General features: G+C 52.2%; 10 protein-coding genes across 10 annotated transcripts; 5 read left to right on the top strand and 5 right to left on the bottom strand.

The window, feature by feature from the left end:
* Positions 1 to 225: 225 nt before the first annotated feature.
* On the bottom strand, positions 226 to 1,233 carry JCM6883_005168 (60S ribosomal protein L13; the record flags this gene model as incomplete). Its single annotated transcript, XM_076630290.1, has 3 exons — positions 226 to 228; positions 301 to 516; positions 727 to 1,233. 3 exons carry the CDS (start codon positions 1,231 to 1,233, stop codon positions 226 to 228), a joined length of 726 nt encoding a protein of 241 aa, XP_076489682.1.
* Positions 1,234 to 2,363: 1,130 nt separating this feature from the next.
* On the bottom strand, positions 2,364 to 5,383 carry MPP10 (rRNA-processing protein MPP10; the record flags this gene model as incomplete). The annotated part of the gene is made up of 7 exons (XM_076630289.1): positions 2,364 to 2,783; positions 2,851 to 3,126; positions 3,190 to 3,434; positions 3,518 to 4,027; positions 4,107 to 4,348; positions 4,421 to 5,045; positions 5,116 to 5,383. 7 exons carry the CDS (start codon positions 5,381 to 5,383, stop codon positions 2,364 to 2,366), a joined length of 2,586 nt encoding a protein of 861 aa, XP_076489681.1.
* Positions 5,384 to 7,005: 1,622 nt separating this feature from the next.
* JCM6883_005166 (uncharacterized protein) lies at positions 7,006 to 9,661 on the top strand (the record flags this gene model as incomplete). The annotated part of the gene is made up of 11 exons (XM_076630288.1): positions 7,006 to 7,216; positions 7,361 to 7,461; positions 7,533 to 7,549; positions 7,624 to 7,763; positions 7,822 to 7,919; positions 8,008 to 8,095; positions 8,162 to 8,274; positions 8,346 to 8,713; positions 8,821 to 9,131; positions 9,204 to 9,436; positions 9,512 to 9,661. The coding sequence occupies 11 exons, from the start codon at positions 7,006 to 7,008 to the stop codon at positions 9,659 to 9,661; spliced, it is 1,830 nt and encodes a 609-aa protein (XP_076489680.1).
* Positions 9,662 to 10,035: 374 nt separating this feature from the next.
* On the bottom strand, positions 10,036 to 12,214 carry JCM6883_005165 (uncharacterized protein; the record flags this gene model as incomplete). Its single annotated transcript, XM_076630287.1, has 11 exons — positions 10,036 to 10,147; positions 10,220 to 10,290; positions 10,377 to 10,536; positions 10,606 to 10,851; positions 10,926 to 11,134; positions 11,201 to 11,276; positions 11,346 to 11,443; positions 11,514 to 11,616; positions 11,676 to 11,758; positions 11,840 to 11,941; positions 12,020 to 12,214. The coding sequence occupies 11 exons, from the start codon at positions 12,212 to 12,214 to the stop codon at positions 10,036 to 10,038; spliced, it is 1,455 nt and encodes a 484-aa protein (XP_076489679.1).
* Positions 12,215 to 12,492: 278 nt separating this feature from the next.
* DDP1 (polyphosphatase DDP1) lies at positions 12,493 to 13,095 on the top strand (the record flags this gene model as incomplete). Its single annotated transcript, XM_076630286.1, has 2 exons — positions 12,493 to 12,676; positions 12,749 to 13,095. The coding sequence occupies 2 exons, from the start codon at positions 12,493 to 12,495 to the stop codon at positions 13,093 to 13,095; spliced, it is 531 nt and encodes a 176-aa protein (XP_076489678.1).
* Positions 13,096 to 13,271: 176 nt separating this feature from the next.
* JCM6883_005163 (intradiol ring-cleavage dioxygenase) lies at positions 13,272 to 14,856 on the bottom strand (the record flags this gene model as incomplete). Its single annotated transcript, XM_076630285.1, has 8 exons — positions 13,272 to 13,535; positions 13,590 to 13,747; positions 13,819 to 13,974; positions 14,039 to 14,135; positions 14,198 to 14,289; positions 14,361 to 14,511; positions 14,610 to 14,725; positions 14,802 to 14,856. 8 exons carry the CDS (start codon positions 14,854 to 14,856, stop codon positions 13,272 to 13,274), a joined length of 1,089 nt encoding a protein of 362 aa, XP_076489677.1.
* A 292-nt stretch (positions 14,857 to 15,148) lies between these two features.
* JCM6883_005162 (lactonase family protein) lies at positions 15,149 to 16,736 on the top strand (the record flags this gene model as incomplete). Its single annotated transcript, XM_076630284.1, has 5 exons — positions 15,149 to 15,166; positions 15,234 to 15,552; positions 15,645 to 15,927; positions 15,994 to 16,148; positions 16,213 to 16,736. The coding sequence occupies 5 exons, from the start codon at positions 15,149 to 15,151 to the stop codon at positions 16,734 to 16,736; spliced, it is 1,299 nt and encodes a 432-aa protein (XP_076489676.1).
* A 216-nt stretch (positions 16,737 to 16,952) lies between these two features.
* JCM6883_005161 (uncharacterized protein) lies at positions 16,953 to 21,325 on the bottom strand (the record flags this gene model as incomplete). The annotated part of the gene is made up of 6 exons (XM_076630283.1): positions 16,953 to 17,231; positions 17,295 to 17,516; positions 17,577 to 17,699; positions 17,766 to 17,878; positions 17,951 to 20,918; positions 20,984 to 21,325. The coding sequence occupies 6 exons, from the start codon at positions 21,323 to 21,325 to the stop codon at positions 16,953 to 16,955; spliced, it is 4,047 nt and encodes a 1,348-aa protein (XP_076489675.1).
* Positions 21,326 to 21,775: 450 nt separating this feature from the next.
* Positions 21,776 to 23,567, top strand: BSD2 (Bsd2p; the record flags this gene model as incomplete). Its single annotated transcript, XM_076630282.1, has 5 exons — positions 21,776 to 22,540; positions 22,611 to 22,779; positions 22,843 to 22,931; positions 23,007 to 23,401; positions 23,498 to 23,567. The coding sequence occupies 5 exons, from the start codon at positions 21,776 to 21,778 to the stop codon at positions 23,565 to 23,567; spliced, it is 1,488 nt and encodes a 495-aa protein (XP_076489674.1).
* Positions 23,568 to 24,044: 477 nt separating this feature from the next.
* Positions 24,045 to 24,668, top strand: JCM6883_005159 (uncharacterized protein; the record flags this gene model as incomplete). The annotated part of the gene is made up of 3 exons (XM_076630281.1): positions 24,045 to 24,125; positions 24,197 to 24,470; positions 24,562 to 24,668. 3 exons carry the CDS (start codon positions 24,045 to 24,047, stop codon positions 24,666 to 24,668), a joined length of 462 nt encoding a protein of 153 aa, XP_076489673.1.
* Positions 24,669 to 24,889: the final 221 nt, after the last annotated feature.

Genomic DNA, 24,889 nt, shown 5'->3' with positions numbered 1-24,889 from the left:
AGTAATGACAGGCTCCACCAAGGTTCGACAGAAGCCCAACATGCGACATATAGAGACCGCTCTCGGAACTTCCCTAGACGCAGACCCAGTCCGGGAGCGGATTGATTTTCGAGAAATTTTGCCCCATTGTCAACAAATTCAAAAGTTGCAAAGGGGAAGTTTGGTAGAGAGGGTAGTATGCAACACAAAGGGGAAACCAAAACGGGAGAGAGCGAATCACACCGTTTACTGTCGCGAGAGCAGCAATGAGAACGTTAGTTCAGACGAACAAAATCAAGATTGTCCTGAGATCAGACTCACCTTCTTCTTGGCAGCCTCCTCCTCCTCGGCCTTCCTCTTCCTCTCGGCGCGGACACCGACGAGACGAGCGTTGGAACGAGCGACACGGAGAGCACGGAAAGCAGAGAAGTCCTTCTCCTCGGAGGTGATTTCGCGAGGTTCTTCGTTGACGATACCGGCGGGGATGGGGAAAGCAGCGGAGACCTTGGAGACACGTTCGGTCGACTTGTCGGCACCCTGAGTTGAGGGAAGGAAGGATATAACGAATCGAAGGTGATTTCGAAAATCGGTCGAGGATGATCAGCGAATGAATGAGATGGAATTGGCGAACAAGGACGAGTAGAGGGTGACGAGAGTGGTTGGTAGAGAGAGCGAGAGAGAACGGTAAAACACTCGTAAGTAACATTCCTTCGAAGTACAAGAATGGAGAGAAATCGTAAAACTCACCTCGGTATCTCCCTTCTTGACCTTGCCAGCCTTCTTGGGGAAGACAACGAGACGGGCCTTGTAAGCCTCGAGGCGCTCAACGTTGAGTTTGAGACCTTCCTCGGAAGCGTTGCGGCGACGGTGGTCGACGGGGACACCGAGAGAGAGGGCCTCCTTGCGACGGATACCGGCAGCCTTGAGCTCTTGCTTGGTGAATCCACGACCGGCACGGAGCTTCATGTTGTAGCGTTGGGTAGGGCATCGAACGGCGGGGCGGAGGAGCTCAGTGGGACGGAGTCCTGCCTTGACGGCCTTTGCCTGTCGGTGAAGGCGGCGCGAGTGCTTCTTGCCGGGTTGATCGAACCAGGTCTTCACACGGGATTGCCAGTCCTTGCGGAAGTGGTTCCTGTGGAGAACGCTGTGGTACAGAACAAGAAGAAAGAGACAGGTTAACATCAACTTGTCCAACCTCACGAGACACGAATGAGAGTACGTACTTGTTGTGTGCGAATCTTTATATATCATCATCCATTCAAGATCGGGCGTAGGTGGGCAGTCGAGGCAGGGTGAGATCGAGATTGGAGAGTGAGGGAAAAAACAGCGAGAGAGAACGGGGGTCAAGAGAGGTCAGCGCTGCGGCTCGTGCAGCATTGGTTCAGTCTGCGAGTTAACATACCCCATCTTGGCTGCGAAGAAACGACCTCGAACAAGGAGAAGAGGAGGCAAGGGCGATTCGCTTGAAAAATTGAAGACTTGCTGTTTTTCGCATCTCTCTCTCTCTCTTTCTCTCGCTCACGCTCGACGCTCTCACATTCCTCAAATACAGTACACCAGCGATGTTCGAGCTTCGCTAAGCCGCCAAGCAGATGTCTCCTTCCCGACTCTCTCATCTCCAAGCCTGCTCAGATTTCCGCCTTACCTCGACTCGACACGGGTTTGGACTCAGACGCGGGACTACTTAGTTGGGACAGAGAGGGTTAGTCTAGCGTAAAAGGGCGAGGGATGGGCGGAAACGTTGGCAAAGGGGAGGACAGACTTCGGTGAACGAGGAGGGTTGTGGATCCCACGGCGGATCAGGGAGGAAAGTCAGTCAACGGCGTAGGACAAGCAATGTGCCAGAGATAGAGACGGATCTGAGTTGTTACGATAGGGTAAGGCTTACTCCTCGACACCATTTCCTTCGATAAGTCGCCGAAATCCAGCACTCGACCCGACTCGACCTATCCAGTTCAAGCCTTTCCGGACCAACACTTATCCGTAAGGAGCACTTTCGGCCGACGCCTCGTTCTCGTTACGACCCGACTTTCGACTTTTTCAATCGACATTCTTTCGCACAGTTTTCTTCTCCGCAAACGGTACTCGGTGTCAAGGATAGAGGTAGGCATTCGCGTGAGGTACGAGTGTGCAGCAGGACGTCCGTTATGCTGTAGGATTGTGCCGGAGATTGAGCTGTCAATGTGAAAACCCGTCGAATCGTTTTCAACGGTGAAAGACCTGTTCGAGAGGGTCAAAGTAACGAACTTCTTGCAGCATGTATCGTCTTCAAGGTGAAGATGTGATTCCATCCAGATGAGAAAGAGACAATGCAAACTCGAAGAAGAGGAAAAGAGATGTGATGATGCAATTGCGGGCGAGAACGACAAACGAGACCACGGAATCTATAGCTTGAGCCCGATACTTGTATGAGCTCCCTTGCCGTCGTCCAAATCCCCTCTCTTTCGCTTCTTGCTTGTCGGTTTCTCCTCTTTGCCCCCTTTGCCAATGACGGTCACTCCCTTCGTTCCGACGAGTTGTTCTCTTGCACGCTCCTTCTCTCCCTTGATTCCACGCTTCTTGAGTTTCGAATCTTTGATCCTCTCGACCTTTTCGTGAACTGATTTGCGTTCTGTTCGCTCTTTCTGTCTTAGGGCCTTCTTCTGAGCGGGAGTGAGCGTCGATTTGTCCGATGCCGTGAGCTGTTTCGCAGCGGTGTAGACCTCTTCGGGTGCGAGAAGTGTTGAAGCCGAATTGGTAGTAGGAAGAGCGGATTCCATCGAGATGGAGGGGAGATTCGAAACGGTTTCGATCGTTGCCTTGGGCTGAGATGAATACTCGTCAGTTTACAGATCCGACAAGACGTGGCGGGAAAGCATCGAGACGACATACAGCTTTCGGGGTAAACCGGGCATTCGACAACGCGTCGAGTTTGCCCGCCAATTCCTCAAAGAGGTCTTCAATCTCCTGATGCTTCTTCTCGAGGTCCTTGTCCAACTCGTTCGTGACCTTGCGACCTTCTTCCTTGTCACGCGACTTCTCGTAGTCTTCGGCATAGATTTCGGCGAGAGATTTCTGAGATTGAGTGTCTTGAAGTTCGAGGTAACGAGAGGGAAGGAACGCGTTCGGATCGACAGCACGCCTGCGTTCTACGTCGTCAAAGTTATTCTATCGAAATGTAGACCGAGCCGTCAGCTCCATTATCAACGGAATACACACAACAAAACTCACGTCAAGGATCCTTTGCTTGATCAAATCTTCAATGCCCTGGGTCGTTTCTTCCGTGACAACCGGTGCCGATTTGCCCATTCGTTCGAACTCTAGATCTTCGTCGAGTAGCGAGTTGGCAGGTCGATCTCGACTCTGAGCTTCTCCCAATGTCGCCCAATCTTTCGGTCCGACGTTTTGTTGTTCGAGGGTGGCGATTTGATCAGAGAGAGCGAGGAGACGACGTTCATACTTGGACAAATTTTTGGCTGGAAAGGGCGACAAAAGTCAATCGATATCGATTAGCGACTCGATTGTGGAACTTGCGACAGAAAGGAGAAAGAAGACTTACTTTTCGAGTCTTCCCGTTCTTCATCTTCATCATCGAAGAGCTCGGATTTGAATCGCTCGATCGCTTCCTGACCCTCATCGACCTCGCTACCTTCCTCACTACCTTCGTCTCCTTCGAATTCTGTCTGCATCTCCTCGTTGTCGAATCCATCGAGATCCTCATCCTCGTCATCGAACGCAGACATCTCGACGTCTTCTTCTCCATCACTACCGTCGCTACTCTCAGCGGCCACGAGCTCCTTTGTGACTTCCTCCTCGAGTTCCTCCTCAGTCATAGATTTCCCTTTTCCCTTCTTGAGCGCCATCTTGATGTCGTGTCGTGAAGGAATTGTCTTGACTTTGACAGACTCGGAGAATCGTACGCCCCTCTTTGTCGGCTTCTCTGTCGCTGTCGTCGTTGCCGAGGAGGACGGTTCGGCCGAAGGAGCAGGTTTGGCGGATTTCGAAGGTGTGGGTCTCGATTTTTTGATAGGTCGAGGAGGAGGATCGAAAAAGTCCTTGTACATGACACCTGTAACACTCGAAGATCGGAAGCAAAGTGAGCAAGCGGCAATTACCGGGCGAAGCTGCGAAATCAACGATAAACTTACCTCCAGCGTCCAGATCACCTTCCTCTTCATCCTCGTCGTCCTCGTCATCCTCTCCAAGGCCTCCTATAGGAGCAAACAGATCGATTCCGCCTTCGCCTCCATCTTCGAATTCGTCGTCTGAATCGTCGTCGTTCTCTCCTTTGAGCATTTTCGCCATCTCAAATTCACCTTCATCCGCAGCGGTGTGGAAGTCGTGAAGCGAGAAGAAGTCGTCATCTACAGCCGAGGGGGGTCCGGGCGCGCTAACATTCGAGAAGGAACAAAGTCAGTCATCACGACCTCGATTCGAGCAAGGTAAGAGCGAAAAGATTCACCGTTTGCTCGGCCGTGACCGTTTGCCTTGACCCTCTCCATCGAAGTTGTCGAGGCTGAGCCCCTTCTGTCCGTCGGTAAGAGCGTCGTCTTGTCCCTCCTCTTGCTCTTCGTCCTCGAAAGCGAAAGCCGGATCTTCGCTGTCTAGACCTTCCTCTTTCCCTTCTCCCAACCGTCGGTAGTACTCCGCCGCTGCCTCCTCACCTCCCGACTCCTCCTCTTCTCCTCCTTCCTCTGCGCTTTCCTCGGCATCATCATTCATTGCGAATCCTTCCATTTCTTCATCTTCCGACTCTTCGGACTCTCTTTCGTCCCCATCTTCTCCATCGAACATTCCTTCGAGATCATCATCATCTTCTTCGGGGTCTTCTTCCTGACCAAACATCTCGTCGAGCATTCGGTCCACAGTTTGTCCTCGCAACTCCATCTGTTCCCAAATCATTTCAGCGTCCATCCCGCCATCGATCGTCAATTCTGGTATCGGGGTTGCAGAAAGGGTGAACTCGGGTTCTGGTAGTTCTTGAGGTGCAGCTCGAGCGGCGGAACGAGTGGTGGGGCCAGATGAAGGAGTGAGGGAAGCGAGGAGAGCGGAAAGGTGAGGAAATGATGCAGATTCGGATTCGAGGGCTGTTGGAAGGATCCGACTCGGTCGATCAGCAAGCGTATCTCAGAGTACTCATCAAGTCGGTACACTTACCGCGATCGAAGCTGCGTTTGACAACTTGCCTCGCCCTTTCCTCGAGCGTTCCGTCCCCTCTTCCCCTCGTCAAGAGGTGAGCATTCTCTGCGATCTGATTTGCCAGACTCAACAACTCATTGTCCTCGTCTTCTGTTTCCTCCTGCGTTGATGCTTGTCCGGGGAGAGATTTTGAGGGTGAAGAAGAAGCTCTTCCTTTGCCCTTGTTCTTCGGGCTTTTGACTGGCGAAGTGTTCGGTTTGGCCGGTGAAACTTTGATCCCAGGCATGGCTGTCGAGAAAGCCAGCTCAGAGAAGTAGTGGAAGGGAACGAGAGAATTCTTGATCTCTTTCCTTCTTTCTCACTCGACCCCTCTCGGCTGAACGACCTGCGCAAACTGGAGCAAGCTTGACTCGAATCCTATCACTCGTTATTCGATGGCCAGACAGCAATGATCCTGTTACGACTTCTCCGAACAACGATCCGACTCTGTCCTTCAACTCGCGCGGTGCGATCCGCGGGCAATATCAGAGGTCAGGTTGGAGCTTGTTCACACTGCGATGGAGACTGACGGGCGTAGGTCAAGTAGAATCGATGATCCGTCCTCCTCTTCTCGCTAAATTCTGTCCGACCCTCGCGAACCTCTCATTTCACGCCTGACTATCGACTAACGACCATCGGAATTGACCTCGCTTTACTCGCGAAACCCCCAGACACTTATGTCGACGGCAGAAGTGTTTCTCCACCGGATACTCGTGAAAATTTGGAGCGAAATTGTGCCAGAACGACGAGATGACTCTTCATAACGCAGATGCGGGTCCGTTCACTGTTCAAAGTTGCTTCTTGCATTTGTGTTCGTACTGACCTACACAAGCGTCCTTCCAAGCAGGGTCTCGGAAAACATACACGAGAATCTCGACCTCTCGCTGACTTCCTGCCCCGGCGCTCTGAACGAATCGTCTCTTCACGTTTCCAGGCTACTTAGTTGGGAACTGAAGGTATTCGAGTGTTGCCGTAGTGCTGGATTCTTCCAGATCAAGATCCCGCCGGTTTGTGTCTGTCGCTTCTGAAGTAGCATCTCAGTCCTGACTCGACTTCCGCTTTCCCTCTCTCCGCGGCCCACGCCTCTGCCCACTATTTGTTTCGCCGCTAATCCAAACGCGCGGGTTCTGGATCTGCTCGTCCCACCACGACCTCTGAGACAGAAACAGAGAGAAAATCTCGACAATCAAATCTCGACAATCACAGTACAGTACTTACTTCCGAGGACAAGCTCAGGACAGTCTTCAGAGCCAAGACCTTCGACTTTCACGACGCTCGCATGGCATCTCTCTCGGATCAATCGCTGGCTGCAAAAGATTACAGTGATTCCAGCGGCGAGCGCAAGAAGCGAAGGGAATCTCTCGCGTGTGCGGATAAGATGGCTCGAATGCTGCCGAGACATCTCATCGCAAGGAGGGAAAGTGGGAAAAGGCTGCAGTTTTGGTCCTGCAAGAAGGGAGCGAGAAACCGAGCGAGATATGAAAGCGAACGAAGAAGGTTCGAATTCTGCCTGTTCCCGCTCCTTTGCCTTTGCCTCAACTACCGGAACAGTATAGATACCTCAACGCCTTTACGGGTTCGTTCAAGGTACTGTACAAGAGCTCTCGCTCGTGAAGGACTGTCGCAGTGAGCCGAAGGAAAACTCGCGAAAATCAAAGAGCTCGCACTCCGCACTTTAGCTCGGAAATTTGCGAAAGGTTTTCCCCCTTGGCCCGATGCGCGGCACGAATCCGGCAACTCTCTGTTCTCGAGTGAGTGTATGCTGATCTTTTCCACCCTCTTTTCCCATCAGATTGTGATAATCGATCTTTCTTTCCCGTCGACACCTCATCTTTCACCACTTCCTTCATCGACTTTGAGTCCTTCAAGATGGCGACTTCCTCCGATCGCACGACACTCTCTTCCCAGAACGATATCGAGAAGCATCACGAGGATGAACTGACTCCGGAACCCTCCGTCATCGTCGAGGAGAAAAGTAAAGGAGTCGTTCAGATCGAGCGCTTTCGCGAACGAATCGATACCAAGTACCGTATCGCCCTCTATGGATCTTTCACCATTCTTGCGTACATTCTCTCGCTCGGTGAGCCACCATTCCCTTTCCCCTTTTTCTCCCCCGCCTCATCTTTTTCTCCCCCCTCTGCTCTCCCGATTTACTGACTCGCTTCCTCGTTCATCTCCTTCCTCCCTACACCTCCTCTCTACGGCATCACTTCCTACAATGTAGATCAGTACACGACGAGCTCTTACCTGAGTGCGGCGACGTCGGTCTCTTTCAACGCTCATTCGACTCTCACAACGATTTCTTCCATCAGAAGTGTATTCCAGGTTCGTAGCTCGTTGTTGTTTTATCAGTCCATAGCTTGACTGTCACTGACCCACCTTCTCTCCACTCGCAGGCTGTCTCGCAACCGCCGTAAGCCTTGACCACCGACTACGCTCTCTCGAATCCGGGCTACAACTGACAATCTCGTCCTGTTTGATGCGTAGAATCGCCAAAATCTCCGATTACTTTGGTCGTCTGCAAGGATACGCCCTCTGTGTCGTGCTCTACGCAGTAGGTCGTGCAATCACGGCCGCCTCACCAAACATTTACGCCTACGCCGTCGGAAACAGTATCTACATTCTCGGTAAGTCGCCCTGCCTATCTTCAGAGCGAGCTACTCACTCATCGAAATTCTGTTGCAGGTATCACTGGTCTCTTCCTTCTCCAAAACATCATCATTGCCGATATTTCTTCTCTTCGCAACCGTCTCTTCTGGTCCATCTTCCCTTCCATTCCCGGAGTAAGGTCTCTCACTCTTCCTCCTCCGTCTTTTCCTAATACTGACCCTGATCGCTCGTATTACCTCTCATTCTCGCTCCGCCTTGTAGGTCATCAACGTCTGGATCAGTGGTAACGTCACTCAAGCGATCCTCGGAGCGACTCAGGAGCATGCGAATCGATGGAGATGGGGAATGGGTTCGTGTCCGCCTCTGTCCCGGCGCTCGAAACCTCAAGCGCTAACCTTTGTCTTTCTACGCTCAGGAATGTTCGCCATCATGTCGCCGATTCTCACGATTCCAGTCATGCTCACTCTCGGCATCGGAATGCGCAAGTCGAGGAAAGAAACCGACGTCGAAGGATCTTCTCATCGTTCCGTGCGCTTTCATGAATCGCACTGTCGGCTTCATTTCATCAGTGGCTGACGTTGTTTCTATCGGCTCCTCAGGTTGGAGAAAAAGTCAAAGCAGCTCTCACACCGAAACAATCACGCTCGAATCGCACTCTATGGCAGAAAACACAATCAGTATTTTGGCAGCTCGATCTCCTCGGCTTGTTGTTCTTCGTCGCCGGTTTCGGAATGATCCTCGTCACGGTCACCATCGCGAACGGAAGGGGATCTCACTGGTCTGACGGACACTGCATCGCACTCCTCGTCTGCGGAGGTGTATCGGTCATCGCCTTCGGAATTTGGGAACGTTTCGGCGCTCGACACCCTCTCATTCCTTTCAGCCTCCTGACGAACCGTACCGTCATTATCTGTTTCCTCATTGCCATCATTCACCCGGCGTCAGGAGGTGTCATCGGTTCCTACTTGTGAGCCCTCTCTCCCCTTCCCCCCTCCTCTCGAGGCAGGGTCTATCGTTTTCTTGTTTTGCTCCCGACGGCAAGAACTGATCTGTCTCGTCAATTTACCTGAATAGCTACACGTACGTTCTCGTAGCGGCCGATCAAACGACTCTGTCCGCCACTCGTATCACTTCGCTTGCCGGTTTCGTCTCGACCTTGATGGCAGCCTGCTCCGGAATCGCCGCAAGATACATCCGATACCTCAAGCCCATCATCATCTTCGGATTCTGCGTCGAGATCCTCGCTTTCGGTTTGATGATTCGATACCGAGGAGCTGGAGCGACCCAAGGTGACCTCGCGGCGGTTCAAGTTGTACGAGGTCTCGGAGTCGGAGCGATCAGTTTCCCTCTCCAAGCGTCGATTCAATCCGTCACCAAGCACGAACGTGAGTCATCGTCTTTCTCAACCGACTGATCTTTCACCCACTCATGAGTGCTCTGTTTCCCCCCTCGAACAGATCTCGGTGCCATCACCGCGGCCTACTTGACGATCTTCTACCTTTCTCAAGGTGTCGGAAGTGCGATTGGAGGAGGAATCTGGACCAACCTCGTCCCCGAAAAGCTCAACCGTTACATCCCCGACCCAGCTCTCGCCGCTCGAGCTTATTCGAACCCTCTCGGGCTCCTCAAGACTTACGCACCGGGAACTCCTGTTCGAGAGGCCATCTCTCGTGCCCATGGAGAAACTCAGGTGAGTCTTAGTTTTCTGCTTCTGCTCGTTCGGCAGCATCAAAAGTGCTAATGAGTTTCTTCGCACTCTGCTCAGCGGGTTCTCTCCATCACTGGTACCGTTCTCGCTGTCATCGGGCTTCTCTTAGCGCTCGGTCTCGAATGGGTCAAGCTTACGGACGATCAGACGCTCAAGGAGGTTGAGAACCGTGAGGACGGAAAGCTCGTTAATGAAGTGAAAAAGTGAAACGCCTTATCTTCACGCTCTTATAATAAGTAGGATTGACTATACCCCTTTTCCGTAAAAGCTGTTCTCTCTTTCATCTTGGTCTCAAATCTTTGCAATCTTGGGTTCTGTGCTATAATTCCGCTTCCTTCGCTCCACGGTTCATTCTTCCGCAAAGTCCTCAAACACGCTCGATAAACCTTGAACAAGCGGGACGAGTCGAGGTCCAACGCAGACGACCGACTCCACAGTCCGGAAAGCGAGCTCGACACTTTGAGTGAAGTAGCTCTCTTGTCACGATTCGGTTTTTTGCGAAAAACATCCCTCCTGATTGAGAATTGCAAGTGCAGGTAATCCTGTCGGTCGACGATGCTAGCGAGGTACAGTACAACGTATCAAGAAGCTGTCGGAAGAGGTGGAATATTCGATTCTTTGTTTCGCTCTTGCAGTTCCTTTTCGTCTCGACTTCTTTGTGCGGTAGGGGTGAGTGTACGGTAAGCGGGGAACCTAGAATCACGTGAGGGCTACGTGAGATTCCAGCTCGAGAGAGAGGAGAATCGCGGTAAGAAGGAATCTTACCAAGGGAACGGCTTCTCTTTACTCAACACTACAAGCTGATGTGCGTGACTGATGTATCCTTTTATCAGACCCTGTTGAGCCCCAAACGGAAACGATGTAAGCTCTCCGTTGATTCGCAGGGTGATGAAGAAGAAGAAACAAGCGAAAGGCGGCTTACCTTGTTGATGTAATTCGCCAAAAGACATTCCATCTCCTCAGAATCGTATTGTATATTTCGAGCTGGATCATCTTGGGCGAGACCTGCGTGCAAAGCGGCGTTGTAGTATTTTCTGAAGGTCTCGATAGAAACTCGTGACGGCTTCCCTTCTAGGATCCAGCTATACAATACTCTCTTTCTAATGTCAGCGAGATCAGACTCGTCAAGGAGAAAAGGGAGAGATCCTCACGTCTTTTTCAGTAGTCCTCTGATGCACGCCGTCCTCGCTCGTTCAACGACCAGCCAGCTACCTCTTTCCATCAGACGCTTTTCCACGCGCTCTAGCTGCAAGTCGTAACTTCTGACGTCTCCTCGTTTGATCGCGGTTACGAATGGCGAGTACAACGTTCGATGGGTACTTGAGAGTCGAAGGAGCTTTTGCGATGGGATAACTCCTCGAAGTAAGAGGAGGGGAATGAGGTAGTCGAGGATCAATCTGTCGAGCCCGAGCGAGTTCAGTTCCGAGTGAACTAGGAGTGTAGAGGGAAACGAATTTGAACGGAAACGCACGAAATATTTCGGCTGGCTTTTCGATGAATTCCTTCGAGACAATCGATAAATCTCGCTTCCGCATCCTTGTAATCTTCTCGTAGGAAAGCAAATACACCCATGTAATAGTTGTATCCCGTTTGGTGCGCTCTGGGGTATTTGTCCAAAGTTGGAAGTTCGGCGGCATGGATTCCTCGGATGATGTTCTTGCACAAAGCGGTCGAATTCAACTGTATAGTATCGCTGGTCAGCTCAAAGCCTCCGCTTCTCCAGAAGATGCGTCAAAGAATCCTCACCTTGAAGTAAGTTTTGAACAGAAGGGTTGCGAGGTAATAAGTTCCCATCTTACGTGAAGTCGACCACTCTCCAGACCTGAAATCTCGAGACTGCGGTATCAGCATCTCGAAGAAAGTGTTCGGGAAGGAAGGATGGAAGACCAACCGATCATTCAGACAACAGCTGAAGCATTTTTGCAAGAGACGACTTGCTTCTTCCAATTTTCCAGGTTTCTGCTGCTGTTCGACGAGTCTTGCATCCGCCTAAGCAATACAGCATCGGCTGGTCAGTTTAGTACTGGGACTGCGAGAGAGGAGCGACGAAGAAAGGTACTAATTGAGCGACTGTCCGTAAATCTTCGCAAACTCGGTACAGTAGCTCCAAGCACCAGCCTGTGTTGGCGTCCTTCGAGTTGATGAGATGTCGATAGAGCGTACTGCAATATACACGGTAAAGTGAGTATAGACTTTGAGCTCGCACAGACGAGCGACTCACTTGACAAGTTCGTGTTGCTTTTCGAAAGCAAAGATCGGTTCCGTCGGGACGACTGGCTCGTTCGTAGAATGTTCGATCAAGGGCTGTATATGGGGAGAAGAGTCTATGCGTCAAATGCTGTGCGAGATTCGGAACAGGACATCAAAGAAGTTTCAAGGACTCACATTGAGCGCGACGAGTGCGTGGACGTGACAGGTTGCGATCTCGGCCCAATCTTGCTTGAGTGTTCGCGAGAATTGTCCAGCATAATTCGGCGTAGTCCCGGGCTGTCGCATTGTAGAGGGCCGAATGATCGGATGAGCAATGCACAAGGTCAAGGATAGGCGATAAGGGGTGGAGCTTACAGGTCCCAAGATACGATCTGACCGTTGGAATCCTGTCTTACTGCTTTGCTGCTCTAAGAACTCGAGAAGGAGCGTAGAAGAGGAGGAAGGAGATCGACTGAAGAGGGGAAAGAGTTTAGCGAGTGCGGCTCCGTTCTTCGTCTTGATGGCGCTGTCGATAGCCGAGATGTAGCTAGACAGGGTGAGCTGAGGCATATCTCTGATGACGGAGGAGGAGACAGGAGAAAGCTCCAGCAGATTCGCGAATTGTTGATCAGTGGTTCCTCTCTCTCGCCTACATTCTATTTGCGATAACTGACGATCCGAAGCCCTCCAATCGATCATCTACCGACTGCCCTCGAATCCCGCTCGAATCGCCAACGAGTCCTCGCCCACTTTATTCCCTCATCTCTTTCTCCGCTCCCTATCGCTCTCTCCTCTCGAATCTTCGTCCTTCCTACACTGATACCTTCCAAGACCCTCTCTGAAGCTATATGGCTTCATCCCGTGCGGTAGCCGTTGCGCTCCTCGTCGTACCACCTACTTCTTCTTCTTCCTCCCCTTCCTTCGCACTCGTCTCAAGCAGGAAACACAGGAATAAGTGGGTTTTCCCGAAAGGTGGCGTAGAAAGCGGCGAGACGAGTAAAGAGGCAGCTCTACGAGAAGCCTGGGAAGAAGGTGACCCTCGGACTTCTTGCCTGCATTCTCCTTTGTACATCCTGCTCATTTATCTTCTTTTTTACGTAACAGGTGGTCTCAAGACGGATCAAGCCACACATGTTGCACACCTCCTCACGGCGTTGGACCCTTCCCCTCACATCCTCTCGCCAACTTCCAATCCGAATTCTCCTTCTTTCGTTTCTTCCGCCAAGTATTACTTCGAACTTTTCCTCCTCCCTTCGATTCCTTCGTTACCGGTCGAAGACAACTCGACAGGGCCACTCGCAAAGGACTGGCCTGAATCGGAGGAAAGATCGAGAATGGTTGCTCACGGATGGAAAGAACTCGAAGAGCGAGTGTGCTGGGGAAGAAGAGAGGGAGTCATGAAGCAAGCGATCGAAAAGGCGAAGGTTTGGTTTGAGAATTCGGAAAGTTGAAGGAACCAAAACTAGGTAGTTGATGTGTATCCCCCTCACTCTGAAGAATCTGTTGTCATTATTAAGAACTCGAAGCCTTTCTCTCTCTTCTTCACGTCTCGATGCTGCCATGTCGAGGGGTAACTTGAGAGATATTGCAAGACCAAAACAGACACTTTCCAATACCGCATCATATCTTATAGTTCCGTCTTTTGCATCCTCTTTGCGACGTTGGCAGGGACGGGCGACCAAGGAGCGTTGATATCGTGCTCGACTGTAGGATCGATTCCGATCGTGATGTATCCGATCAATCCTTGTTGAATGACTCCTCCGAGCTTCAAAACCTCGAATTCCGGGTTGTGACCGTTCGCGTGAGAATCTTGGTAGATTTGAAGCGAGTCTTCCCAGTTTCGGGTTCGACCCCATTTGTGCGCGATAGGGTTGATGTTGTAAGGGTGGAGCTGAGATAGATAGCTCGTCAGTATACTACTTCAGGGAGATGAGGAGCTACTCACCTTGTCGATTTGAGCGTTAACGGTGTCGGGCACGAAGATTTGTCCAGTGTGGATCATACGGTTCGAGCGGAAGGTACCGTTCTTGAGCGTTCCCCATTCGGTGTGGAGACGGATATGGACGTGAGTTGCCCGACCCGTGTAGTACCCGGGGAAGATAGCTGGTCAAACGGGAAGGAGGAATTTCAGTATCTGACGAAAGTCGAGGAGTACGAGAGGCGGGAGAACGTACAAGTGAATTGCGATAGTCCGTTCTTGTTGGTGGGCCAAGCACCACGGAGGAAAGTTTCGTGGTCATTCGTTCGGGGGTACTTTGAAAGTAAACCCTTGCGAGGTCCTTCGTGAGCGGGTCCTTCCCACTTGAGATGAGCTTCTTGTTCCGGGTGACCTGGAAGACGAGATTCATCAGAGTCAGTGTCACGAGAGAAGAAGAGAGGCGAAGGGGAACTGACCGGCATAGTGTCCCGTCGTGTTTGCGTGCCACAAATCGACGAGAACGTCTGGCAAAGGCTTGCAGGTGTTGACATCGATAACGCCGACATCCATAAGCTAAACCCAATCTTTCTCGTCAGTGATTGTTAAAAGGCGAGACTCGAGGGAGAACAACGCACGAAGAGCAAGCCAAGTTGGTCTTCGGCCATATTTTGGCGGATTGGGTGCCCCTCTGTGTGGTAGTAAGGTCCTTCCGTGACTTCGGGAGCAACTACAGGACATCAAGTGACGGTCAGCGGATCAAGGCTCTCAAAAGATCGCCAAAGGAGGAAGCAGACTTACGAACGCAAGTATGATTTCTCATTTTCGCTTCCTCCTTCAAGGGCGAACAAGACATGAGAGTCTCTCCCTTGCTCTCGGCAGTCTCGAATGCTCCATCGAGGAATGCTACTTGTTGCTCAGCCGATCCTCCGCTGGCGAGGTACTCTTGCGACTGTTTCGCACGAACAAGAAAATCGAAAAGATGAGCTTAAACAGTTCTCTCTCGCTTCCTTCCGAGGGAGAGTATCGAACCGAGAAAGATAGACTTACAGCACCTTTTCGCATGGCCTGATACTTTTCAATCATAGGAGCACAGGCAAACATCTTCTCTTCGATTGATTGGAGCACGGCTTGCTGTTCAGGAGTTTTCGATTCATGCTTGTGAGCTACACGCAGCGTAGAATGAGGTCCGAGTCAGCTAGATCGTTCCGAACCCGAATAGACCGACTGAAGCAGACTGACCGAGAGAGGCGGAGAAGAGAGCGGCTGCGACGAACAAAGAAGACGAGACCTTCATCGTGGTGGTTAAGCTGGACGGATGCGATGAAGTACGAGAGTTCTGTCGACGGCAGAGTAGTAGAGGAAAAAGGCAGAAGAGGAGAAAGGAGAGAGGGAAAGAAAATCGATTTCCCCACCGGAAACAACCGCGGCTGGACGGCAACGCTTTCTCCTCTTCTCTGATTCGGACGGATAAGAGTTTAACAAGCTCGTCACCTTCTCGACACTTCCTTCCCTCGACAGCATACCTCGCCTACGACTCAAATTCGAATCACCGCTTTGTTGCCAGTCCGTGGAAAGCCCTAGAAGAGATGTTGTCAAGTGGCTTCGTGAGCATCTCACCTGCTCGCTGGCAGAGGCTTCTCGCTAACCCATGCGCCGCAACTTGATTGATAGGCAGTTTCGACTTCAGCAACATCGCTACTCGCCGCGACGTCCTCTTCCTCTTCGACTTGCGCTCGCCTGCATTACCTCCTCTCTGGAACGTTCAACACCGTCTTCTTGTACCTCCTAGCTTTCTCTCCTTACACGCAACCCCCGACACTCGAGATCGTTCGCAAGTACCGAGCAGAAGGGCCTCACCAATTCCTCGCGCTCAATGAACAGAGAGATCGGGTTTACGCAACGACTTGGGCTCAACCACCTACCTTGAGCAGTTGGAGAGTGTTGGACCAAGGCAGGGACGGGATCGAGAAGATTAACACGGTGGGAATCTGTGAGTTGAAACTCCTCAGCACTGTTCGAAAAAATATCGAAAATGAGCTGACTCGTCTCTCGATTTTCATTCGTGCTGGGAGCTTCTTGAAGCCTCGACCGGTTCCTACCTAGCAGTCCTTCCCTCTGAGGTAGCTGCATCCCTCGAGCTCGATTCCTCTCGTCTGTATCAAGCTGGAGGACCCGTCGCTCAAACCTTCTCGATATCTCCTTCAACTGGAGCGATTGACGAACAGCTTCAAGAAGTCATATATCTCGATGGAGGGGCAGAAGAACTCTGGGATTCGAAGACAGATAGAACGAGGGTCGCTTTGAGGTATGGAAGTCACGCTATCGACGTTGATCCAGTTTTACGAAGAGCCTACGTCCCTCACGTGTGAGTCTGCCCTTTCTCTTTCGGGACCTCGATATCCCCACGAGATACTGAGAACACTTTGGACAGCGGGAGAGATTCAATATTCGTATACGCTTTTAACGCGGACGGCACCCTCGACGAACTCGCAGAGGTCACAACTTTCGGTGACAAAGGACACGAGGGTCCACGACATAGTGTACCGAGTCGTGATGGAAAGAAGCTATATGTTGTGACCGAGCACAGTGAGTCTTTGAAGCTTCTCTCGCTCGCCCTCGAACTTGCCGATTGACGATTTCGAAAACACAGCTTCGTACCTCGACGTCTACAACGTCGAAGCCGGAGCACCTTATCTTACTCACTCTCAGCGGTTATCCGTCATCCCGTCGTCTCTCCACAACGTGAGGAAGCAGTACCGAGGAGATACGCTACGGATATCTCGCGATGGGAAACGACTGTACGTAACGACTCGAGGGAAGACCACAGCCGAGAAAGGTTTCGTCTCGGTGTGGAAGATTGCCTCGGATGGATCAATAATCGACGACACGACTGCGCAGGAGGAGACAGAGGGTTACGGTGCGATCTATCGATTCGAAACTCGAACTTCGGGTGGTAAAGCGAATGCTGTCGAAATCTTCCCGTTCCAGTTCGAGGACGAGTCTCGAGATTGGATCGTTTTGACGGATGACGAGGATGGATGGGTGTCAGTGCTGGAATGGAAAGAGGAAGAAAGGGAATTGGTAGAGGTTGCGAGCGTGCAACTCGGCGCTCAAGAGGGCAAGGAACCGGACGAGGCAGGGACTGGTGCGAGCCACGCGGTATGGCTGAGCTAGGTGTTAATCACAAAGTCAGGAGCTCTCTCTTTCCCTCCGCGAGTGCTGCGGCTCCAGTTGAGAGCGTAAGAAATGCGCAAGAGCAGCCCAAGAATTGTTGCAGCAGCAGGTTTCTAATCAGGAGATAAGACAACGAGAGAAAGACGAAGGGACAGAGAGGTAGCTCAAAGGGAAGGACACAGACAAAAACGAAAACAACCTCAGTCGTGAGAAGTACTACCGGGAGAGATCAACGAGTGGTTTCGACAAAGTCGGACGACGTGTGGGAAGAGGAGCGTTCTCATTGCTCGGTGCGAGAACTGCAGGAGCGGGCCTGGAGGATTTGTTACGAGCGAGGAATCCTCCCCGAGGAGGAGCTTCGGTTGTAACCGCTGCGAGGGAGAAGGGGGTCGAGGTAGGAGTAGAAGACTTGTTCGTGAGGAGAGGTGGACTCGGAATCGCTGGAGTAGTTGAACTACCGAGGACCGCTTGCTCGCGTTGACGGGATAGAGAGTTCTATGACGCCGAGCCGGGTTAGTCCAGATTCAGGCGTTGTGCGGAGAGAGGGCAAAGACGTACGCCAGCTTCAGTGATGGTTGAGATCCAGTTTTCGAGCTCTACAGCCGATTTAACGCTGACAAAATTGCAATATTGAGAAACCTCTTCGAAATGAGCTCGAGTCAATCTCGACTTGAGAGCGAACACGAAAGGTTTCGGTGCTTTCAGTCGTTGAGCAGTCGGTTCGTCGACGTAGAAGACGGAGAAATTCGAGAGTTGGCTCAGAATGCTCGAATCCTTCATCTGAAGCAAGGAGGAGTCAGCGAACGAAGCCGAGTTCATAAGAATGATGGAAAAACTTACTTTATCAGATTTCGAGTAGCTCAGAGTTTCACCTTTGAGTTCGAGGAAGCGTTTCGACCATTTCCCTTTCTTCAGTTCGAGCTGCACCTGCGCTGTCTTGGGAGCGACAGGATGCATACGAGCCTAACGAATGGCAACAACTCATCAGTCTGGGCTAGGGAGATAGAAAACGACGACCTTGGCACTCACATGAGCGGACAGGATTGGCCAAAGAGTCGTTCTTCGCAGAACAAAGACTGCCGAATCGCCGTCGAATGATTTCACGACATCATTCACGAGCTCATACTCTCGAATTGGACGTTCTGCAAGTGTCACGAGATCGACAATCAGTATCAGGCAGGAATTTGAGTCGGAAGAGGAGAAATGAAACTCACCGAGACCCATTGACTGCCAAACTTCCCACAAAGCCCAACCTCCTTCGTTTTCTTTACCAGTCTCGAGTGCTCCCTTGCCTTTCGCGTATGCGACAATCTCTCCCGCGACCGTGCGATCGGTAACTTTGATCGTTAAATGCTTCGCTCCAGCACGCCCGAGGTAGACTCGATGGTCGACGGCGGGTCCTGAAGCGGCAGACACGGTTCCAGATCTCGATCGAGCTCCAGGAGGTGGACGTTGCTGAACTGGCTGCGACGAGTCGAGGGCGGGGGAGGAAGGTGCCGGATTCGTGGTGGCGGATCGCGAGGAAGAGCTACTAGCTTGTCGCTGCATGTTCGCCGATGTCGATTGAATGTGAGCGATGTCGGGGTGGAGACTCGGTCGACGAGTGATAGAAGGTGGAACGTTGTTGCTCTGTTCGATCTGTTGTCGAGACGAAGGAGTAGGCACCGGAGGAGGGCGAGATCGAGGAGGGGCGACGGGAGGAGAAGAGACGACTTCGGTAGGGGATGAAGCAGGGCGAGAATCTCGTCGAATCGGCATCGGGAGAGGTTCTTGAGTCAAAATGGGGGAATCGAGAGTGAGCGCCGAATTCGCAATCATCGGATCGAGCGGAGTCGAAGGTGACCGTCTCAATCCATTCGAAGATGCCTTGCGTTCGATCGAAGCGTCCGTTTGAGGCAAGAAAGAATCGTGGCCTTGACTGCTCTTCGTCGGAACGGGCACATGAGGATCGACCGAGAAAGTTCGACCCGTAGCGCCTCGACTCGAGGACGACGAAGGTTGTCGCGACACAGCCGTACTTCTGAGTGCTCGCTCGAGTTCGAAAGGGTCTTCCTTCGGTCGCGGTTTCGAGGAGGATTTCTTCTTCGACATTGATTTTCGAAGACTTTTCTGAGCCGTAAGCGCGCCAGGTACCGTCACTCCGAGGGGTCGATCCTCCTCCGAATCACTTTCTCCTCCATATTTGTCGTCGTCAGATCCTCCTCCTCCATCCTCCTGTGCCTCTTTTGCGGCAGCGGCGGCGAGAGCTCCAGGGGGTGCAGGCGGGAGACGAACAGGGAAGACGGTGATCCGTTGAGGTACGACGACAAGATCGCTGACGTCGAGGGGTGATGTGAGTTTGAGGGCGTCGATAAGAGCTGGGCTCGTCGGTCTCGAGAAATTCGTCACTTCGCCGAACGGGGATCGTTGGGTCTTGCCGTTCTTGCCGATTTGTTGCTTCGGAGTGCTCGACTGTTTCGGACTTGTCGACTCGATGAAGCTGGCCAACGTTATTGAATCTTCCGAGGCTGGTTTCTCCGAAGGCGGGTCAGAGGCCGAGAAGAGAGTCGAAGTCGGCGTTGCCGGAAAGCTTGGCGAGGAAGGCGTGGCACTGGGAGAAACGGCGGTCTCGGTGAAGAGATGTTCGGTGGGAGTAGCAGGTACAGGTGGAACAGGGTCGTTCGGAGAAGGCGAAGAAGACTGCTTCGAGGTGAAGATGGAGAATCTCTTCTTTTCCTTGCTTCCTCCTCCTTCTGATTCTGCGAGAGGGCTCTTAGGAGTAGCTGGCTTTGAAGACTCGGATCTCGTCAGAGGAGAAGCCAGTTTCGAAAGTCGAGGAGACGATTTCGAGCGAATTGCGAGTTTACCGAGTCGACCTGGAGTCGGCGGTTGGTCCAGCGTTTGTAGAGGACTCTTGGGCTCGACTGTAGCCTGGTGTCGTGCCAGTGTCGACAACGCTGCCTCCGATTTCGGCTTGGATAGAACCGGTCGAGGGACGGGAGAAGTCGAAATCGTGCTAGAGGCGAGGACATTTTCGCTCGTTCTCCTTCGAAGGAACTGGAAAGAGGAGAGACGTCGAAGGGTACCGATAGGCGAGCTAGGTTCGAGAGTTGATCTACGCGGTGATGAGTCGTGAGTGGAACTCGAATCGAAGCGATTTCGAGGAGGAGGCGAGAGGTCTTCTTCGAGGATTTCCAACTTGTCTTCGTCGTATCGATCCCCTGGGTCAACCTGCCAAAGGGGGATTCCGGTGTCGTCGAACGCTCCCAAGAGGCCGAGACTCGCTTGGTGCATTTCGGCGAATCCATCAGGTCGTGAAGGGGAGCGAGACATGGTCGAAGAAGCGGGAGATGTTTGTGAATGAGATGTCGGCGATGGGATCGATGAGGAGCGGAAGGAGCCATAGGCGAGAGGAGAAGAAGCGAGAGTCGGTGACTGTTGAGGTGATTCTGTGAAGGAGAAGGGGGAGAGGGAAGCCGGCGAAGGAGGGAGTTCGTGCTGAAGAGCGAAGGGAGAACCGAGAGTCGTTTGCACGTTAGGACTCGTCTCGGGTTGCGAGGTGAAGATCATCGGGGGAGGCGAGATCGGAGTCGCAAAAGTCGCGGCTCGGCGAGCATAGAGAGGAGGAGTTGGGCAAGGGTCTTCTTTCCCAAAGAACGAAGTCGTCGATCGTCCGAATCCAAGGGTCGGGGCGTACGAGCTTGCGAGGGTCGAAGTCTCCATGAACGAGGATTGATGAGAACACGCCGACGCGCTGTCGGTTTCAGTTTCCGAACGAGCGAGGCGGGAAGACGGGCGACTGACGCTAGTCGATGAGGAGAAGAGTCCTAAACCATGAACCGATTGACCGTCTCCTCCGAGTGAAGCGAGGTGTTCGAACACTTGATCCGAGTCGACGCTGTTCTCGACGCTCGTTGCCGCAGATTCCCTCCCGATGAGAGAAACGTCTGAAGGTGGAATAGGGAAAGCCAATAGATCGCTCGAACGGTTCCGAGGCGACGGAGGAAGACGAGTAGAAATTGCGAGCCCGAGATTGTCGGTTGGAGCGAGCGCGAATTGTTCGATCGAAGGGAAGTCGACAATATCGAAAGCGTCTTCGGACGAGCGACGACTCGAAGAACCTGATGCGACTGAGGCGAGAGATTTCCTCGACACGTCGCGTTGTGTCGTTCCACCAGAGAATGATCCTCGAGCGAGCATGAACTGTCCCGAGTGACGATTTTTCAGCTTTGAAGAGGTTGAATTGCGCCAGAACGGGAAAAACTCACGTCGATTGCTCCTCCTTCGAGCTCACTTTCGTCTTCCATCTGACTGACTCCCTTTGACTCTCCAATCGGTGACAATCTCTGCTGTTCCCGGTCGGAATCGAAGCCAGATTGTTTGCTGCATCCGATTGTTTTCAGTTCCGCCAATCTCGAATCGAGGAGAAGTAGTGAATGTCGCAGCGTCTTGTCGATATTCGTTCGCTCTTCCTTCTCGACGAGATCAACTGTTCCTCCAAGCAGGGGTAGATCGACGGCAGGGAAATCGGGGGAAGAAGGAGAGAGGAGGATTCGAGGCGACAAGGAAGAAGCGTTGTTGTCGTAGAGTAATGGGTCGTCCTGCTGCATCGTGCTAGCTACTGTATCGTGTGTGTCTGTCACACGCGTTACTTGTAGCCGAGAGAACGGCGAGAAGACTTGAAAGTCTTGTTTGTTTTGCTGAAAGAGAGGGACAGGGGAACGAGCGGAGACGGTGAGCGTGCGCTTTTCTTTGACTCGTGTAGGAGGGCTCGTCTAGCTCACCTTCACCGGTGACGGGGTCGTAGTTTGACGATAGGCAGAGATAGAAGACGGCGAAGGAAGATCAATCAATGTTGGAAATCGGAACGCGTTTGGGAAAAACAACTGTCTCTCGCAATCAGTTTCGGTCACGATTGTAACTCATCTACCCATAATAGAACGAGATAGTGTTGCCTTTGCCATTCGCTGCTGGCTCGTAGTTGTCGCGCGATATTCCCGTTGTTGTGCCAAGGCCGATCTGCCTACGCTTCTTCTCCTCTCCGCTCACTCGATTCAACGATGTCCGGCTTCCTCGGGCTCGGTACCCATACAACACGACCTCGTACTGCCGACCTGGATTTCTCAAGCTTCGGAATGGAAGAAGAAGAGGAAGATGACGAACCCTCAACGCGCCAGCCCGCCTCTACTTCGACTCACGATTCCCCGCGTGTTCCAGGCGGTTACGATTTCGAACCGCAAGCATACGAAGGGGGAAGGGCAGGATCTGAGAGTCGAGTAGGAGGATTCTCGGCATCTCGATCTCAATCGCAACCTCGCCTTTCCGGATTGAGTCGACCTAGTTACGGACAGGAGGACGACGATGACGATGAGGAAGAAGAGGCGGCGAGAACGAGATCGGCGCCACGGAGTTGGAGGGACCTCCTAAGTCAGAGATTACGAGGCGGAGGAGGGGGAGCACTCTCAGCATCCCACGAAGGAGGAGGAGGTACCGGTGCAGAATCAAATCGCTTACTGTTCAGTCAGGACGAATCAGACGAGACAGATTCGGAAGAACGTCGTCGAGCGGCGGGAGAAGCTTCGTATCCTCCTCGAAATATTCACCTTCCTCTGCCTGCCCGTCCTCCTACATTCGCCCCTCCGCCCCCTCGAGAATACAGTTCGAACGAAGCTGCGTCATCATCGACATCAGCTCCGGCGACAGGGAGAGTCTACGGAGGAGGTTCGTCGAATGATGGAGTCTTCTCGAATCTCGCCGCGAAACCAGATGGATCGGCGAACGTTGATGTGGTTGGAGAAGGACCCGACAAGGATGAAGTTTTGCCTGTGAGTTCTCGATCTATTCTCGCCAATCACTCGTGAGCGACACTGACCCCCAGTTTTCTCTGTTCGAAAGGCTTATGAAGCAGCCGCCCTCGATTCAACTCCTCCTTATTGGGAGACGACCGTCATCACGCCCGGAGGCTTCCTCGGACCTGACGACATTTGCGTCGATGGGATGCCCGTTGGAAACCTCTTTTCGTTTGCGTGGAATTTGCTCGTTAGCATGTCATTCCAGTTTGTCGGTAAGCAATCCTCCTCAAAGTATCCGCCTACTGAGGATGAAACTGAGCGTTTATGTGCTATAGGGTTCCTCCTAACGTATCTCCTACATACAACTCACGCGGCCAAAAACGGATCGAGAGCGGGTCTCGGCATTACACTCATTCAACTCGGAGTGAGTCTAGTAGTTCTCTGTTTCTCTTCGTCATCCTAAAGACTGACAATCCACTCGTGATCCCTCGATTTTCAGTTCTACCTCAAACAACACACTGATCACGGCGATCCAATCTTCGAAGATTCCCCTTCCCGAGATGAAACCGGTCTGAACGGTAACGCTGGACCTCGAATCGATAACGTGAGATGGTCGTGGTGGGGAGGAGAACCGGAAGATTTCGACTCTTCAGCCTCCTCGACTTCGAGTGCGAACCTCCCAACCCAGCTTTCGAACACTTTGACGGGCGTTCTCGAAGCGAGTGAAGGTCGTACGAACTCGACGGGACTTCCTAGTTTGATGGGCAACGGTTCGACAGAGGCAGAATTGAATTCGATGAGTATGGCGACGAACGAATGGATGAGCTTCGCCTTGGTTACGGTCGGGAGTTTCCTCTTGATCGGAGGGTGTCTCAGTTATTGGAGAGCAGTCAGGTGAGCCTCCCTTTGTCTCTCTTTCTGCCTTCGCCCCTTTGGCGATGGTGCGACGTTTTGTTCTGACTTGATATGGGTTTTCTTCTCTCTTCACAGATACGCTCGAGCCATGAGACAAGGTCAGGGACCTGGCGCCGACAGTGAGAACATGGTCGCCGTATCCTGAATCCGGTTACCTTCCTCTTTCGTTGTACTGTCATGTCTGAGTTTCGCAGTTTCGCAGAGTTTTGTTTTACTTGTCTTTCAATTTGGTTGTGCTAGTATTCTTGATCCCGTCTCTTTGTAGCAATAGACGTCTTGTATGGCTACTCTACGATCAAGCAGCGGAAGCGTTTCGAGGAGTTCAGAGAGAGCGAACTTGTGTATGAAAAGCGGCGAAGCTTTTTGGTTCTCGCAATTCACTCCCTATCCCAGCGCTTCCCCGCTTCCGCTAAGCGGTGAGCACTCCTGACTGCTCCTCTTCGTTGGGCTCCCTGTTAGCTAACCTTTCTGCCCACTCCTCCTCACCTTCCGATCTCATCTGCTTTCCGTCCTTCCTCTCCCCCGCTTTGTCCTACCAGACCGAACGCAGTGCCTACTAGCAGTCATCGACTACAATTAGAACACGCAGCTACTCGCTTACCTCCACTCTCTTCACAATACAATGAGCGAACCGTCTGAACAATCGATGATGCCTGGTCTTGAAGGAGGGGAGGATGAAGTAGTCGCAATGGACCAAGACGACGTGAGTGTACTCCGGCGACCACAGAATGCCGCGAGTGAAACCGTTGACTAACCGTCGCGCTCCTCTTGTAGAACGTTCATTCGACCAAGTCGAACGCCCCCATCTCAACCTCGCATGCCTCTCCTTCCTCCTCACGCCGTACGACACGAACTAGTGCAGCGGGAGGAAGTCGTCGCGGACCTGGAGGAGGAGGATCCCGTGGAATGAGCAATTTCGAACGGGAGAGGAACGAAATCGAACGACAAAGCGGGAGGGGCAGTAGGAACGACGATTCGAGTAGACAAGGCACTGAGCAGAACATTTGGGACAAAGTGTTGGACAAGAACGGAGGGTATGCAGGAATGTGTAAGTCTTTTGACGGAACGAATTCGTTTCTTCCTCGTATTTTCTCTATTTGAGCTCGAACTGAAGTCTTGACCGATTCACGGCGCAACAGTAACGTTCGATCCCTTCCAAGAAATGATCAATGCTCATGGCACGAATGGCGGCGCGCAAGGTTCGACTGCTGAACCCGAAACGAGTCTCGCTTCGCCTTCTGCTTGAAACCTTCGTCCTCGAGAAGATGGTTAAACGTCCCGCTGGTTCGACACTGTACAGACCTTCTTCTTCTGGCTATCCCCAATCCCTTGTCTTTACGCTACCTTGTTTGAATAGTTCTCTCTCCTTTCTTCGTACTTTTCTCTCCTTGCAAACTGTTCGTCGTTCTCTCTCTCTGAGGATCTCTGTTCGTCTTCAAACGTGGCAAGGGAGTCGATTACTGAGTC

Source organism: Sporobolomyces salmoneus (genome assembly GCF_050403485.1).
Source record: "Sporobolomyces salmoneus JCM6883 DNA, S_salmoneus_JCM6883_v1_ctg9, whole genome shotgun sequence".
In the NCBI taxonomy this organism is placed as follows: domain Eukaryota; kingdom Fungi; phylum Basidiomycota; class Microbotryomycetes; order Sporidiobolales; family Sporidiobolaceae; genus Sporobolomyces; species Sporobolomyces salmoneus.
Note: the sequence above shows the minus strand (reverse complement) of the source record. Positions and strands in the feature narration are given on the sequence as shown.